Below are 16,037 nucleotides of genomic sequence, written 5' to 3'. Positions count from 1 at the left end.
AGTTTGTAAATTCAAATGCTGCGCGCGCTTGGGATTAATTGGGCCCAATTGTTATTAATTTCTAAACTATTTTGGCTCACTTATAAGTGGGGCTGTAAGTTCTTGCAAGTTTTATTCTTGTTTTTTGTTGTCACTGCTTTGGTCGAGTGGGTGTAGGAGTGTGTGTGTGTGTGTGTGTTTTAGTGTTCTTGTTGTTGCTGTTGCTTTGTAGTAGTTGTGGGTTAAATGCTTTGGTATGGTCCTTGGGTTAGGCCATCATCAATGTATATTTTACTGGCTCTTCAGGTAATTGGACAGCTCTGCGCGATCGCGCGCCAACCAAGCGGCATTTAGACGTATTGTTTCGACAGCCTGTGAGACAGTACGTTCGCAACCAGGTATTTGATTATTCTTGAAGAATTCCTCTACTTCCAATGCTTTCTCCTCGGAGGCAAAGTTCTCGATTAGATATTTTATCAAGCGTGTCAATAGGAAACCGCCCTGTTAAAAATTAATTAACAATTAATTAAAGGAAAAGGACATTTTCAGTAAATGTGTAGCCCAACCTGATAGCGTTGAAGCAGTAGTTTGTTGTTCTCCTTGAAGAATTCCCAGGCCATGTCACGACCCTTTGGATTGATGGCCACGGCGACAATAACAAATACCGAATCCTGAGCACGAACTTCACCCTAAAACGAACAAATTAGCTTTAGTTTTTTTTGCTTTACATTGATCGATAGTCGCATTACTTACCGACATGGCAAAGTCGATGACGCGTCGCAACAGTTTTACATCACCAATGCAGCCTAGGGCACGGGAAATGCGATCCTGCTCTTCATGCAGATCCGTTGACCGATATAGACCTAGCATCTCCTCGAAAATGTCCTTATCACCATCCTGGAGAACTGCCTTGTAGCAGGCAGTACGCAAATCGGCTGGCAATGGATTGGTGCCATTCACATGACTACGGAAACGCTGTTTGGCCCCCTCGATGATCTCATTGCTGCGGAACGAGACAAGCCGTGTGAGCACCAGACTGCGGAGAAGTGTGTCCAAATGATTTTCGCCATCGTGTGGCTCCCAGCCCAAGCGTGCGGCCACTGGCTCATATAGATTGCGTCCAAAACGATGGAAATGATCCATGAGATCGGTGTGCGAGATAAGAATATGAAGATTTGTCAGCGAATTGGTGATGGCCGTCCACACAGTGTAGTTTGTTTCATTGCGATATGAATCCACCAGCTTTAGCACCTCCGCGGTGCTAGCCTGTCCGGCTTGAACCATGGCAAACATGTCATCGATCAATCCCAGTCTGTCCAATGGTGGCAACTCCATTTTCTCGACTGCCGGCAACAGTTGCTCCAACATTTCCTTTGAGTAGCAGGTTCGGTAATAGCCCACAGTACCGGGATTGATTTTAATCCAATCATTTGCAGTCACCCCCTCAAGTACAACTTCCATGGAGCTTTTGTCCAGCAGGAAAGTTTTGGCTATCTTGGTGGGATTGCGCGACGTGGACACTGTGATGGGCACCACCCAAAGTGTCTCATCATCGGCCTGCGAGCCATCAGCTGTGAACTTATGCTGAGTAAGACGCAATATACGCTGCGACTCGTCCTTCTGCTCGGATGTCACACTGATCACTGGGAAACCCTTGAACTGGGTCCACGAGGACATCACATCGGCGACATTCTTGGAGCTAGCCTCCTGCAGAGCATGCCACAAGTCTTCGGTGCAGGTATTGCTATATTGATGCTTGGTCAGGTACAGATTCATACCCTTGCGGAAATCATCCTCTCCGATGTAATCGTGGAGCATGCGGATAACCGAAGCGCCCTTGTTATAGCTGATTTCATCAAAGATCTCATCAATTTCGGATGGATGACCAACAGGCACCTCGATGGCATGCGAATTCTTAAGCGAATCGAGCTCCAGGGCTCGTGTATACATATCAGTGACGAACTGCGTCCAAATATCGTACTCCGGAAACAGATGTTGCACACACAAGAATTCCACGAATGAGGCATATCCCTCGTTGAGCCACAAATGTGTCCACCATTCCATGGTGACAAGATTACCTAAGCACAAGAAGAAACAAAGCAGTTATAATACATTGAAAGGAAGGAAGGGAATAGAATTCTGTCTGCTTACCAAACCATTGATGGGCAATCTCATGTCCCACAGTTAGGGCAATCGATTGTTTACGCATTAACGATGTATTCTTGGGATCAACCAGCACGAATGTCTCACGGTAGGTGACCAGACCCCAATTCTCCATGGCACCCGCCGAGAAATCCGAAATTGCAATCAGATCCATTTTGGGCAATGGATAGGCAATATTGAAATAGCTTTTATAATACGGCAACACCTTGGTGGCCACATCCAAGGCAAATTGTCCCTGCTCCCGTTTACCGACTGGAGTGAAAACTCTGACAATGACACCATCATCGGATTTGCCCTCCACGAAATCATATTCTCCGACTACAACAGCCACCAGATAAGTGGACATAATTGGTGTACGATCGAAACGTACGCGACGCAATTCTCCGGGCAATGCATCCTCTTTCTTCACTGGCATATTGGATAGGGCAACACGATCCTTGGGCACAACCAGAGTTATGTCAAAGGTCGCCTTAATGGCTGGCTCATCCCAGCAGGGGAAACAGCGACGAGCATCCGTAGCCTCGAATTGAGTGACGCCAGCATAACGCTCTTCGCCGCTGGCCGTAAAATATTTACTTCTATAGAAACCCTTCATCTTATCATTTAGCTCGCCCGTAAACGACATGTGCAATACTCCGGATATATTTGCCGGCAATTCGTTTTCAAATTCCAATGTCGCTGTCTCATTCTCTGTGGAATAGATAATCCTTTGGGGTTTAACTGTTGTACAATCATAATGCAATTCCGATTCATCGATTTTAATATCCAAAGCATTCAAAGTGATGCTTACAGTCGGCTCCTTGACCTAAGAAACAAGACGAAAGAAAATCATGTATCAGTCAATCCATCCATCAATCAATCAATCAATCCGAGTCAACGATCGTTTGTCATCTCACATATACATACATACATATGTAGGTAGGTAGGTAGATAGGTTGGTAGAAAGAGAACGAAGAAAGACGAGAGGCAGACAACACACCGAAAGCGAAAGGCTTACGAGAATAGAGAACACATCTCTCATAAACAGTTAGTCCAAGGTCATAGAAATTCGCGGGTTTCCGGCTTAGAGCGCCAAAACTTGTTTTTCATTAACTCTTTATTTGCCAAAAGCAGAACCCAGGCCCGAATTTAAGCTTACAAATTGTGTGTCTCGAACATTTTATACCCTCTTATTGTTTTAGAGAACGATTTGTTCTAATGAAGATGATAACTAAAAAAGATCTTACAATTAGCTAAATTCGTATGTCCCCTTGTCAAAACCAGACATAATCAGGAACCGGAATCGATTTAGACTTGCTTTTGTTGTTTTGTTTTTGTCTTGGGTCGACCCAAAATTATAGATTCAATTAAATTCATTTAACACAAAATCAAAACGTAAACAAAAATCTACCGTTATATATATGATATATAATTGAATGGATGGAAGAAGAAGAAGGGGGAAAAGTTTATGGGAAAGATTGTGCCCAGATTTATTTTATGCCCCGTCATTCGCCTAGAGATTGTCATTCTACATAACAAAGAAAACCATTTCCTCAACCCGAAAAAAAGATGAAGATAGCAAAATGTGAGTGAGTGGGCGGCCAAGTGTAGGTGTGTGTGTGTGTTTGTGGAATGGGAAAATGCAGTATAAAAAAACAAAATTAAAAAGGCGAATGCAAAATTTAATTAAAAACGAAATAACTGATCATTGAATACTCTTCTTTGTTTTCCACAATTTTGCACCAACTCAATGGTTTCTTTGTTAAACTAAGGGATCTATTATTTATTTTGAGATTTTTGTTAATGCTTCGAGTCTTTAAAGTTAACTGCATTTACATTTTGGCAAAGGGTATAGAGTAATATGCATAATATTTTGAACACGTCAGAGACTTGAAATTCACAATACCACAAACAATAATAAATAAATGTGCACACACACACACACACACAATTAAATATATGTATATACATATATGTGATGTGGAAAGTGAAAGCAAACTTACTTGGATTTGCACTATTGTCTTGCCCTTAAAAGTGAAAGCCTTCAGATCTGGCTGGAGCATAAGCTCATAATGCTTTGGCACCACATTGGTGGGCAAGCGTTTAAATTCCGTTTTATGAGCCATATCAGCAGTTGGAGCTGCTCCTGCAACTGTTCCCTCGCCGTCCTTTTGTGTCAGTAAGTTGGGATGACAATTGGTATGAGCTTGACGGGATTGCTGTTGATAGCCACCGGCTATTGGTAACACAACGTCAGCCGAGGTGTGGCCCAAAATTGAACGATATTGATTGCACAAATCACCCAAAAGGGGGGCGTCAGTTGTCTTCAATGGAGCACCCAGCGATACCGAAGAGTAATCGCGATAGAATTGTTTCTGGACTTTTACAAATTGCTTGGATGAGATAACGCTATTTAGATGTGAAGTCTCTGTATGATGGAAATGAGCGTTAAATGGCTTATCAAAAAAACTTTGTGACAATGCAGCACGGGCACGGGAACGAGCAGCAGCAGCAGCGGCAGCTAGCGGGGACGGGTGGAAAAATGGGATGTTAGCAGCAGCGATAAAGGAGGAGCGAGAGCGATAATGTTCAGTTAGATATCGATATGAGCTAGCAACGCTTTTCTTGTTGGTGATAGTGTTGTTTTTGATGTTCCAGTTGTTGTTGTTATTATTATTGTTGTTGTTGTTGTTTAGTAGTTGGGATTTGGTTGCGAGGTAACGGCTTTGGATAGGTCGGGTAACTGTGGAGAAAATGTTTAAATTGCTTTTATTTGATTAGCCACACAAAAGATGGGATAAATTGACTGTAAAATATGGTTGCAAAATTAATATTGTTGTTGTTGTTGTTGCAGTTGTATTATAAAAGAAGACTGGGCGGGTGTATAGGGAGTGGAAAGAGGAAGCAGAGGACCTCTCACCTTCGCACAAATGCTGTTCGAAATCGGTATTCGCTTGAGCTAGATTTATTTTGCCAAATTCTAGAAAATGAATGAATTTTTTGTTGAAATCTGTTTTCTCTTATGTTTTGTTGGTTATTGTATGCTTGATACTAAAATGAATCGCAAAATTTAACTATCAAATATTTGATTTTGTTGCACTTTGAATTTGTGACTAAAAAGAGACGGCAGCTGCTTCCGCGTGCACAGTGTGACCAAGTTCCTTTCCTAAAGTTTTGGCCAAATGGATCAGCTGATTTTGCCAGCACCGCGAGTCAAAACGAAACAACGATGTGTTATGTATGAAAATTCTTGTGTAATCACCATTTCTAAGTTTCCATGCTTGTTTTGCAGTACGTAGGCCACCTTTTAATGCATTCTTGTACATTGCTCTTTATGGTTGAATTTTAAAAAAATTACTAAATTACAAAAAAAAAATGAACCACAACAATTCACCGCAACAACACTGCAATGCCATCGAATTTAACCGATATCATATATCTAAATTAAGTTACTCACCGATTCTATTTTTAGTTATACTTTAAAAATTTTTCTATTAGTTTGCATTCGAATCTTAATAAATTGGGTAAAAAATACAATAAATTGATTGCTAAAGCCTTAAATATTTGATTTATATATTCGATAAAATAGCTATCGGAATTTAAGTATTTAAATTTTTGTTCATTTGATTTCATTGAATCTAATTTAATTTAATTCCTTTAACCTGTTTTCTTTTTTTTTTAATATATATGTTTACCAGTGATTATTCAAATTTTACAGAATTATTGCTAATAATGTCAATCACTTAAATAAAGACACAAAGAGTATTTTGTGACTACAAAGTTTCACTGAACAATCGATCCTATGGGAACTATGATACAAAAACACGACCTTGATAAAATTCGGCAGAGTCATTAATAAGGATATTTTATAAAAAAGGCAAACTTTTACTTATAAAACCTCGTTTTGAACGTTTGAAGGAATTCAAACATACGTTATTTCGATTACATTTGAAACGATTGAAATTTGTTAGGACCTTATCGATTGTGAGAACTGCCAACTTATTTACGGAATATCGAGCTTCTGATTAATTTTTTTTTTATGTTTTACATAAACCAAAAACTCCAGTTCTTATTTAGTGATCGGGGCAATTTGTCTTGATTCCGAAGAGTGTGGCGGGGTTTAAAAACCAAAAAAAAAAAATACCAACAAAATAAATACACTCTGGAACTCCGAGTCGAAAACTTCGCGGTTTTTCATTTCGTATCAGTTCTGTAGTTTTCAGTTAACAGTAGTTGATTAAAATATTTAATTCAATAACATAATCACCAAATAACAAATATGATATTGCGTCTATTCATATTGCTGTCAATTATAACAGTTTATCTGCAATTATCCGTAGGAATACAACAGCAATTCGGTAAGAAGTTTTACAATATACAAGATGGTGAACAATCGAAACTTTCTGTCTCTAACATGCCCAATGACCTTTCCACCCACCACCCTATTGAAAATTTGCATTAAATATCGCTGCCAAGATTCTTATATAATGTAAAAAGGTTAAATTTACTTTTTTATTTTTTGGCTATGCAATCGCATATGTACATATATGCACGTGTGTATGTGTGGACGAGTAGGTGTGAGCAGGTGGACTGTGCTATCAGCTGACTACATATATGTATGTACATACATATACATACATATAATATACATAAGTTAAATGTTATTCCCGCAACCTTTACGCGCTTTTTTGCTCTCTCTTTTTTTTTGTTCCTGTATTTTATCAATGCACACGTCGCAAAGATAACAAAATGATAAAATACATAGTACAAATCTCCGATTTCTATTACAGTTGCTTCTGATTTGTCACATACACACGCACAGTCATAAGCATGCAGACTTTCTCCCAAACATTAGAGTGGTAAAACATACCAAAAGGGAAAGAAAGAGAGCTCACTCAAAGTCACAACGTGGCGGCAGTAACAATGTGTTTTGCGGTACTCTATGAGGGGTGCCCCCCGCAGACGAAAATCTAACCCTTCTTGCAGCACATTAAATGAACTGAACCTAGGAACACAAGTCTTCAGTCACGTAGCATTTTGCCGTTTGCCGGTTTTTGTTTTTTATTTGTTTTGGGTTTCAACTACAATCACATGAAAAAAATCTGCTTACAATCAGTTTTTTTTTAATTTTTTATTTATGTTCCATTTTTTATGAAATTGTTTGCCTCTCAGTTTTCATCCATCATTCCATTAAAAGCCCTGGCACTAGCTCCAATCTCAAATTTTGTAAAGCTATCGCCATGCGCCACGAATTCTATATAATTTCTTCCCACAATCTCGAAATTCAACCGCAAATCTCGTTTATATGTACATATTTCCTTTAAAACATCTGTATAATGTATTCGAAATTCAGTTTTAACATTCACAATGTTCAGAATGTATTTGATTTATTTATTAGGAAAAAGGTAAATAAACAAAAAAAAAAAACCAGTTTAACTTGAATTGTAGTCAATTATATCCACATGCATCTAATAGAATTCCAAAAAGCCATTCACCCTAGTAGTACTATCATTTACTATACTACACCATATGCAACTCAGTTGCTGCGCGTTGGCGCCATGTTAGATAATACTTCAATGACGCGTAAATCATGATTATGGTAACAAGTCTCAAATGATAAGCGAAAACCCCAAAAAGAAAAAGCTGGGAAAACCCCTGATATTACAATATTATAAGATTCTTAGGATAAATGGTGCAGAACTGATCATAGTAAATTTGTAAAAGATATATGTAGCTTTTGTTGTTTTGCTTAAAAAGTTAGGATTTCTTTTTTCAATAGTTAAGATATCTTAAAAATTAATAAACCGATCTTAAACATATTTTTATTATCGTTAGTAAAGATTCTTCGAAAAGTTATAAAGCAATCTTCGACAGATCTTCAAGGGATTTTTTTTTTTGCCTCCTTCTTTTTTATGTGAACAGGGACAGGTACTTAAATTCCCTGTCATTGAGATCTGGAATCTAAGTATACACCAACAGGAAAGATTTGTCTTCTTAAACTTTCAATGAATATGTTCTAGAATATGCTAACAACTACGAGAAAAGACCTCGTTATGGGGAAGGGTATGATTAGCTTCCACAAGAAAGGACTTAAGATAACAAATAAGAGTCTGTGAGTCACCTAACGCCTTACGATTACGATTAGAAATTCATTCAAGGCCAATTTAAAGGATACTTGAACCATTCAATTTGGATTCTCAAAGTATCAAATTTTCCTAAGTGCTTTTCCCACACTCACACATACCAGCACACCAACGGAAATACATTATCGACTGTCACATGAAACTCTTGAATGGCAACATTTTCTAGAAATGGGGGGAGGAGAGAAAAAATAGATATAAACAATAGATACATAGTAATTAATAATTTGCGTTTTGACTTTATGAATGAAGCCAAAGACAAATAAAAGACACAATATCAATAGAAGCAGAAATAAAAACAACAAAAAAATAATACTATTTATTTCTGCAACGATAAAATCGTTGACCTCAAACCAGAAGCGTGGAGGTCAGGTAAAAACAACGTTGGAAAGGTTCGCAGCAATACGTTGCGTTTTGTTTTTTTTGCCACCGTTAATAATTAGCAAACTAGCAATGGCATATTTATTTATACATATACATATACATATACATACATATAAACCCACTTATACAGATACATAGATATAGCCAATATCTGCCATTCCACGCTTATGTTTTTAATTTAGCCATTTGTTTTGGATTACCTGACCGGCAACTCGTCGGCCAAACTAACAAACAGGTACAGGTACAGGTGAACCACAAATGTTAGTGACCTACAATAATGGCATAATAAAGTCCATAGGGTCTACTATGGCCAGGGATTTTGGGGGCCAATGAACGTTTAATTGATTAATTGTTGTTGTGATGTGTGAAAGTTACAAAAAAATATATATATTTGGCATAACAATAATGATCAAACAAAAAAAACCTTTCTCCTTTGTCCTTGAAATGCAGCATATTGGATTCTGATTGGTTTTTTTTTTGGGCGGAAACTGTAAATGACAGTAAATGTTTTCCTTTTCCCCAACTACCACCTGTTGTTGTTGTTGTTTTATTTTGTTGGATTTCCGTACTGATTTGGGTATTGTGTATGTATTTGTTTGTTTGCTCACCTGTAAGGAAAGCTTTTTAAAATTGTTGTTAATTAAACAATTGCCACGCCTGCATTGCTTTTTATTTATTTGTTTTGCTTTTGTTTTTATTTTTCTCTTTCTTTGAGGAACAGGTTTGTCTCCATTTTGCATTAAGATGGGCCTTAAAACAAGATTTATTTTTAAAACGACAATCATCAAACGAATCAACTTTCTGTGCACACACATTCTTTTCTTTTTTGTTTTTTTTTCTTTTAAATGTTGTGCCCCCTTATCAAATAAAACTTACTCTCTCTGCTCTCCCTCTCTCTCTCTTTTGTGGGGGCTCAGCCATGTTTTTATGCCCCACACACGCACACACCACTACGAACATTATGTTTCAAGGTTACGATCGATCACGCAATATATACATACATATTTGTATATTCAAGTGTTTGGTGTTTCCAAAATCATTCCGATGATGATTCCTCTACAAATAAAATTCAGATGAATCGATTGGATCAATTTTTCCCGATAAAGAACAAGAACAGGCAGGCAAAAATCGAATAGCAGAGATTACAGTATTTACGACATTTTAAGATCACTTAACTTACATTAAAAAAAAAAAAACAAACTCTCTTATCAACTTTGTTATCAGTTTAGAGTTTTGGCACATGTAAACATTTCTGTTTATGTGAAATATATGGGCGAATCGAGTTAGTTATATTTTTTTTATACACTGCCGCCCTTAGAATAAACTTAATGTTTATTTTTTAATGATTCATACATAAAATTAGGAATAGTCAATAGCTTTTTAGAAGGTTTCAGAAAAATGGATTAAGAAACTGTTTTTCTTTTTTAAAAATTATCAAATTATGTTACAATGGATCGAAATGATCGACTTTAATTTCGTTGACAGGGTATAACCATAAGTCGGTTGAACTCACTGTCTTATATTTTTATATATTAAATAATCAATTAAAATCAAATGGCAAGGCGCAATTGATTGTTTATCGAATTGAATGGAGATTGGAATGTTTGCAAACTAAATAAAAAATATTCACAATTGGCGAAACTAAATTGGAGAATTGCTATGTTACAAATTTGGCAAACCTAATGACACATATGGGATGCAGGGAGAGGGCGGGGAGAAGGTGAATCGTCTGTGTCGCTGATTGAAATTGATTTACTCTTTATACTCATGGTCTTTGACATAGCACAAGTCACTACACTACACTACACTACACTACACACACACATATGTACACACACACAGAAGCTATATCTTATCAAAAATATGCCTACTAATGCAATGTGTGCACTATTTTTCGTTTCGTTTTTTTTCTTCTTCTCATTATCCTTACTTGCAGAATTCGCGATAACGCTGAAAAGTAAAATTCTCTTTGTGGATGAGCATTGGAATGTGGTCAATACGGCGGCCCATGAGTTTGATGAACTCTCTGCCCTTACGTTTGATGAGAGCGAGGAACGTATTTACTTTAATGATGGACAACATCAGAATAGCAGCATATTCTCATTGCGCAAGGTGGGCAAATCCAATCATCTGGCAGAGCAGACGATACAACGCTATGGCAATGAATCGGTTGGTGGTATTGCCTACGATCCTTTAAATCGTACTATATACTGGTCGGATTTATTGCAAAAGAAAATCTTCTATGCCTCAATTGATACGGTGGCCACTGAAATGCCAAAAATTCTAGTCGATTTGAGTGAGGAGAATGGTACACCGTATGGCGTGGCCATTGATATTTGTGGCAGGAAACTCTATTGGACCAATTCGAATATCAATCATCCGACTGTCGAGCGTATCGATCTAAATGGCACAGGGAGACTTGCAATTATCGATAAAAATATCGATAGTCCACGTGGAATTGTTGTCGATCAAGGAGCGAAACGTATTTTTTGGATTGACGATCTCAAGGGCATATTCTTTGCCGTAATGAGTGCCCAATTGGATGGCTCTGATGTGAAACTAGTGTTGAAGGATAAAAATCATGAACCTCAGAATTTGGCTGTTACCCGAAATGCCATCTATTGGACAGATAGAACAACTAAATCTGTTTGGAGTCATTTAAAAGAGCCAGAAATTGCAACAACCACAACGACAACAACAACAAGTACTACACAAATACCCACAGTGGAAGGTGAAGAGGGAACTGGAGCTATGGACGATAATGATATTTGGCCTGTGGGTGATTTTGAGACGACACCAAAAAAATCACCATTAGAACGTAAAATCAATTTAACCGAAGAGGCACGCGGCATTGTGGCACGCACTGGTTTCTATCAATTGCAAAAGGATTCGCAATGTTCCAAAGTGATACAGCTGGTGAAACAACGTTTGGATGAATCACAACAGAATAATCGAGTACTCAATGTAGTTGACGAGCAATTGGATGAATTGCAACGTGAACACTGTCTCGGCGGTGGCACATATTATCCGCAACAGAAATTCTGTGTCTGTGTACCCGGCTACAAGGGCACACGCTGTGAGACCAACGAATGCCACAATTTCTGTGTCCATGGCACTTGTCAAATCTCGGAAATGGGTTACCCGAAATGCTATTGCCAGCCCGGTTACTCTGGCGAACGTTGTGAGGTTAAGAAATGCTTGAATTTCTGTCAAAATGGTGGCGATTGTCAACTGGATGAATTGACTGGCGAGGCAAGTTGTCAGTGTCCCTCGAATTTCGGTGGACTCCGCTGTGAGCACAACTCAACGGAGATTTGTGGTCTATTCTGTCGCCTGCTTAAGCATGATTCCAATACATCGGTTCCCTTTGGCTGTCATGACATGTAAGTAGAGCATAGCACAAATTAGTTTCACATTTTAACTAATCGTCCACTTCTCTTTCTCTCTCTCTTCTAGTTGCGAGCAATTGGCCAAAGATTCATCTGATTTAATTGCCATACCGGAGTATAAGCATTTAGATGTCTGCCTGGCACCAAACGCTTGGACTGGCAGCGTTTTAATGCCATTAATGATTTCTCTAATATTGATTCTTCTACTATTGACCATTTTCATACATGGCCTGCGTCGCTTGTACAAGCCAAAGCGACCACACATTAAAAAGACATTTGTTGTTAGGAAACAGGCACGTACCAATTCATCCAGCGATACACCGTTGACCAATCGTCCATTGGCCACCGAACAGTGCGAAATCACAATAGAGAATTGCTGCAATATGAATATCTGTGAGACGGTAAGGACTCCATCCAATGGCATGAGTGTCTATAGCATCACATAGTCCAATATATGTAGTCATAGTATATACATACATAGATACATTTTGCATTTGCCTTAGTTGTTGTTTTAGCTATGTGTGTTGTTTAGTATTTTTAGATTTTTTTTCTTTTTTTGTTGTATGATTGTGCAATCATATTTTAGTTCTTTTGCTTAAGTAATTTATTCGTACACAAACAAAACATTCACTTAAAATATTCACAAATGGTTAAGAATAATTGAATAGGGATTCCCGGAGAGAAGGAAAATAACCCAATCTTCATTCGTTGAATTCAAATTATGAACTGATTTTATTTACAAAAGTACGGAGATTATATAGGAAATCTAGGAGGTAACAATTGTTCTTAAGGGGTTACGCCACCCCTGAAAAAAAAAAACATTTTTTTTTTAAGGAGATCTTATTCTAGTATGACTCACACCCACGTATTCGGGGGTTGAAAAATTATTATTATTTGGCACGGCGTCGGCCACTTGACATCCTGCCGTCGTGATCGTTTGGGTTAGTTTACAATTACAAGTGTTTTTCCCACAACGCGTGTGGCTGATTGTAATTCTAGTCATATGCTAGGTTAGTTGTTTGTGCCAAAATACAGTTGTATTATATTTTTTTTAGTGCATCTGATTTGGTGAAGCCGCTTTAGATGAACACGATGTTTATTCTTAAACATTCTGCGAGGGGCCGCCAAAAGGGGGGATTGGGAATTTATTTTTATAGTATGTAGTTAGTTTTTGATTTAAGCGACCATGCTTTGCCTCCGCTCGCCTCTCCTTAAACTCGTTCGGACTCCGCTCGCTTCTCCGATCTGCTCCTGCGGCCACCTGGCACCATCCTTTTCGTCTCTGCAACTATGTTATTGCTCTGCTGCTAACGTGCTTTGTTGCCTAATTGCAACTGTTTCATTGCTCTTCTGCTGGTGATCTTTGTTGCCTACTTGCAACTACATACAGCGTTTGCAACGATATTAGTGTACATACACACTCAATACTTCTGTTATACTTTCGATATTACGGCTTCGAAAACGCCAAACACCAAAACACTCCGACTGCCGAAATTACTACAGTTGCTCCACTAGCCAAACTGCCTTTAAATTCAGACACACGGACTTTTTTTTTTTTTTTTAAGCAATAATATTTTGCTTTAATTTTATACTCTGTCTCTTACCACTGGTGGAGGCAAACAAGAGTTCTTTATTTTGCTACCTTTAGCTGGTCTTAGCATTTACACTTGCATAAGATCTCAAACTCTTAAGGAGCTGATTGAACCTCTGAGTCTCTTACCACTGGTGGGGGAAAACTACAGAGTTCTTTTCGTTGAATTCAAAATATGAACTGATTTTATTTACAAAAGTACGGAGTTTATATAGGAAATCTTAGGCTCTAGTATGACTCACACCCAATGCATCTGATTTGGTGAAGCCGCTTCAGATGAACACGATGTTTATTCTTAAACAATAATTTTGAATAATATTCTGATATATACATAGATATATTTACTTATATCTACTTCTATTACATTCCAATGATTTTGCCAATTCTTTGCCGTCTTCTTTCGCTTCCCTTCAAGATTCGAAGAGATTTAAAAATTCCGTCCAAATGATATGATTTAATTGTTATCCATGAGATTCAAATGGAATGTTGATTAATCTGTGGAAATATATGAGTGAATGTTTTGTGAATATGTCTTATAATGGTTAATATTTAATGCTTTCCCTTCGAAGGGATCATGCCATAAACAATATATCTCATTGACTGATTTATAGTACAAACAAAAAAAAATCTTTACAACTTAATACATAATTTAGTGTTGATTCTATTATTTATCACATATACATATCTTAATATTTAATTAAATTTACAAAAAAAAAAAAAAGGAAAAGGTTTTTTTAACACATAAACAAATAAATTTTGATATACACTCAAGAAAACAAAAAAAAAAAAATCCAAACCAACATCATGTTTTGAAAATGTAATTGCACACATAATATTATTAGTATATTATTAGCTTATGGTAATTGAATAATTTAAAATCTAATCTGTCTTTCCCAACTCGATTCGCCCTATATTCTTAGCCCTGTTTCGATCCCAAACTGGTGGAGTTCGCCAAATCAAATTGCAAGGATGACAAGAAGATATTGATCCACAACATGGAAGATGATCTGTACTGAGGCGTGAAAGGTTGCAACAATCTTTCGAACAAAAACAAAACTAAGAAAATATAAGAAAATCTGTCAAAAGCAACCCTTGTGATAGGTCGGTGTCGAGTGGAGGATTGGTATTCGAGCTTTAGAAAAGCTGCTGCCCACCCGGCTCGATCCCGTTTAGCCGCCCACAGGGCCCACCACCCCCTCCCCCATCGCTCGCTTTACCAGCCAGCCAAATAGCGGAATTCACACTTAGCACTCACCCAAAATTACTTAAAATTTTTTTTTTTTTTTAATTCATTTTACTTCATATTGGTTTATCATTTTTATTTGTTTTGCTTTTTCTTTCATTCATTTTTATTAATTTTTTTTTTTTTTAGTCTGAAAAGCTTTTGTACTTAGATAAAGAAATATTCGCTGGGCTTTTAATTGGTCTCACACATTATTCAAATGATTCATTTTTTTTTATTGTCTTTAATCCGTTTTTTTCTTTAGGTAAATAAGATTTTTAAGCTCAAAGAGCTTCGAACACAATGAATGAAGTGAAATGAATTGTATTTAAAAAACCAAACAAAAAAAGAAAGAATTTTAAGTTAGAAAACAAAAAAAAAAAAAAAAAAAGGATAAACTTAAATGAACTAGAAGGAAATGTCAAGAAATGTTCAAGACAAAACGAACTGGCACATACGCTTTAAAAATTGAAATCATCATACAAAGAATGTTAAAAATTTTAGTTTTTTTTTTTTAAATTGCCTTAGTTATACATAGAATGGCGGAAGTTGGGAGAAAGTTGCACAAAACTAAAATCAATTGTGATTTATAACATTTAAAAACTGTTGTAAATAACTTGAAAAGCAATTTCATCATATTGTAGTTCCTAAACATAAATATACATACATATATGTATATGTATGTATAATTTTATTTTTTTTGTGTTCATCGCTCGCGTTCTAAATACTTGGTATGTAGTCGTAGTTATTGTGCAACCAACTGCCACGTTTTGAAATGGAGGAAAAATTTGAATATATTAATTAATTAGCCAGCAATACTTGCCCCGCCCCACCCGCCCACTTCTTCACCGTCATCCTCACCCAACGTGTACTTAAAACAGGTGAAGAGTAACCCCAAAAGCAACAAATGAGAATATGTATACAAAAAGCAAATGGAATGTAAATAAAAACCTAAGCTAGAATTTAATTTGTAGCCTTAAGAAATTAAATTGGGGTTAAGTACTTAAATAAAGAGAGAGAGTACATATGAATATGTAAATCACATTGTAAAATTTTTCTCGGAATTTCCGAAAAAAAACCGAATTACTCACTCGTTTTCTTACAAATGTAACTTCTCACGTAGACACTATATATCGGATGATATCAGCTGGTCGTCAGCAGCCGCTCTAGATTCTTCTGCAAAATCTATT

General features: G+C 37.1%; 2 protein-coding genes across 4 annotated transcripts; one reads left to right on the top strand and one right to left on the bottom strand.

The window, feature by feature from the left end:
• Positions 1–76: 76 nt before the first annotated feature.
• LOC6638905 (puromycin-sensitive aminopeptidase) lies at positions 77–5,462 on the bottom strand. 3 transcript variants are annotated; one of them, XM_023178336.2, is made up of 7 exons: positions 5,384–5,462; positions 5,042–5,101; positions 4,125–4,864; positions 2,131–2,947; positions 733–2,057; positions 546–668; positions 77–480 (listed from the first exon to the last, which is right to left on the bottom strand). In XM_023178336.2, the coding sequence occupies exons 1-7, from the start codon at positions 5,445–5,447 to the stop codon at positions 271–273; spliced, it is 3,339 nt and encodes a 1,112-aa protein (XP_023034104.1). In that variant the 5' UTR covers positions 5,448–5,462; the 3' UTR covers positions 77–270. The 3 variants fall into 3 exon arrangements, with proteins under 3 accessions (XP_023034104.1, XP_023034101.1, XP_002061817.2); XM_023178333.2 differs by lacking the exon at positions 5,042–5,101; XM_002061781.4 differs by lacking the exon at positions 5,384–5,462 and having other exon boundaries at positions 5,042–5,130.
• A 720-nt stretch (positions 5,463–6,182) lies between these two features.
• Positions 6,183–15,886, top strand: LOC6638883 (protein cueball). The gene is made up of 4 exons (XM_002061782.4): positions 6,183–6,479; positions 10,582–12,028; positions 12,102–12,435; positions 14,546–15,886. Exons 1-4 carry the CDS (start codon positions 6,401–6,403, stop codon positions 14,639–14,641), a joined length of 1,956 nt encoding a protein of 651 aa, XP_002061818.1. The 5' UTR covers positions 6,183–6,400; the 3' UTR covers positions 14,642–15,886.
• The last annotated feature ends 151 nt before the right edge of the window (positions 15,887–16,037 follow it).

The sequence above is a fragment of the Drosophila willistoni genome, assembly GCF_018902025.1.
Source record: "Drosophila willistoni isolate 14030-0811.24 chromosome XR unlocalized genomic scaffold, UCI_dwil_1.1 Seg144, whole genome shotgun sequence".
Classification (NCBI taxonomy): Eukaryota; Metazoa; Arthropoda; class Insecta; order Diptera; family Drosophilidae; genus Drosophila; species Drosophila willistoni.
This window is presented reverse-complemented; position numbering and strand designations above follow the sequence as displayed.

Bases quoted from the DNA above. Each gene is read 5' to 3' on its own strand.
- LOC6638905 (XM_023178336.2), bottom strand. From the start codon at position 5,447: ATGTACAAGAATGCATTAAAAGGTGGCCTACGTACTGCAAAACAAGCA. The intron at 4,865-5,041 runs GTGAGAGGTCCT...TTTTCTCCACAG, and splicing joins CGAACAGCATTTGTGCGAAG to TTACCCGACCTATCCAAAGC. The intron at 481-545 runs GTTGGGCTACAC...AATTTTTAACAG, and splicing joins TACTGCTTCAACGCTATCAG to GGCGGTTTCCTATTGACACG.
- LOC6638883 (XM_002061782.4), top strand. From the start codon at position 6,401: ATGATATTGCGTCTATTCATATTGCTGTCAATTATAACAGTTTATCTG. The intron at 12,029-12,101 runs GTAAGTAGAGCA...TCTCTCTTCTAG, and splicing joins CCCTTTGGCTGTCATGACAT to TTGCGAGCAATTGGCCAAAG. The intron at 12,436-14,545 runs GTAAGGACTCCA...CTATATTCTTAG, and splicing joins ATATGAATATCTGTGAGACG to CCCTGTTTCGATCCCAAACT.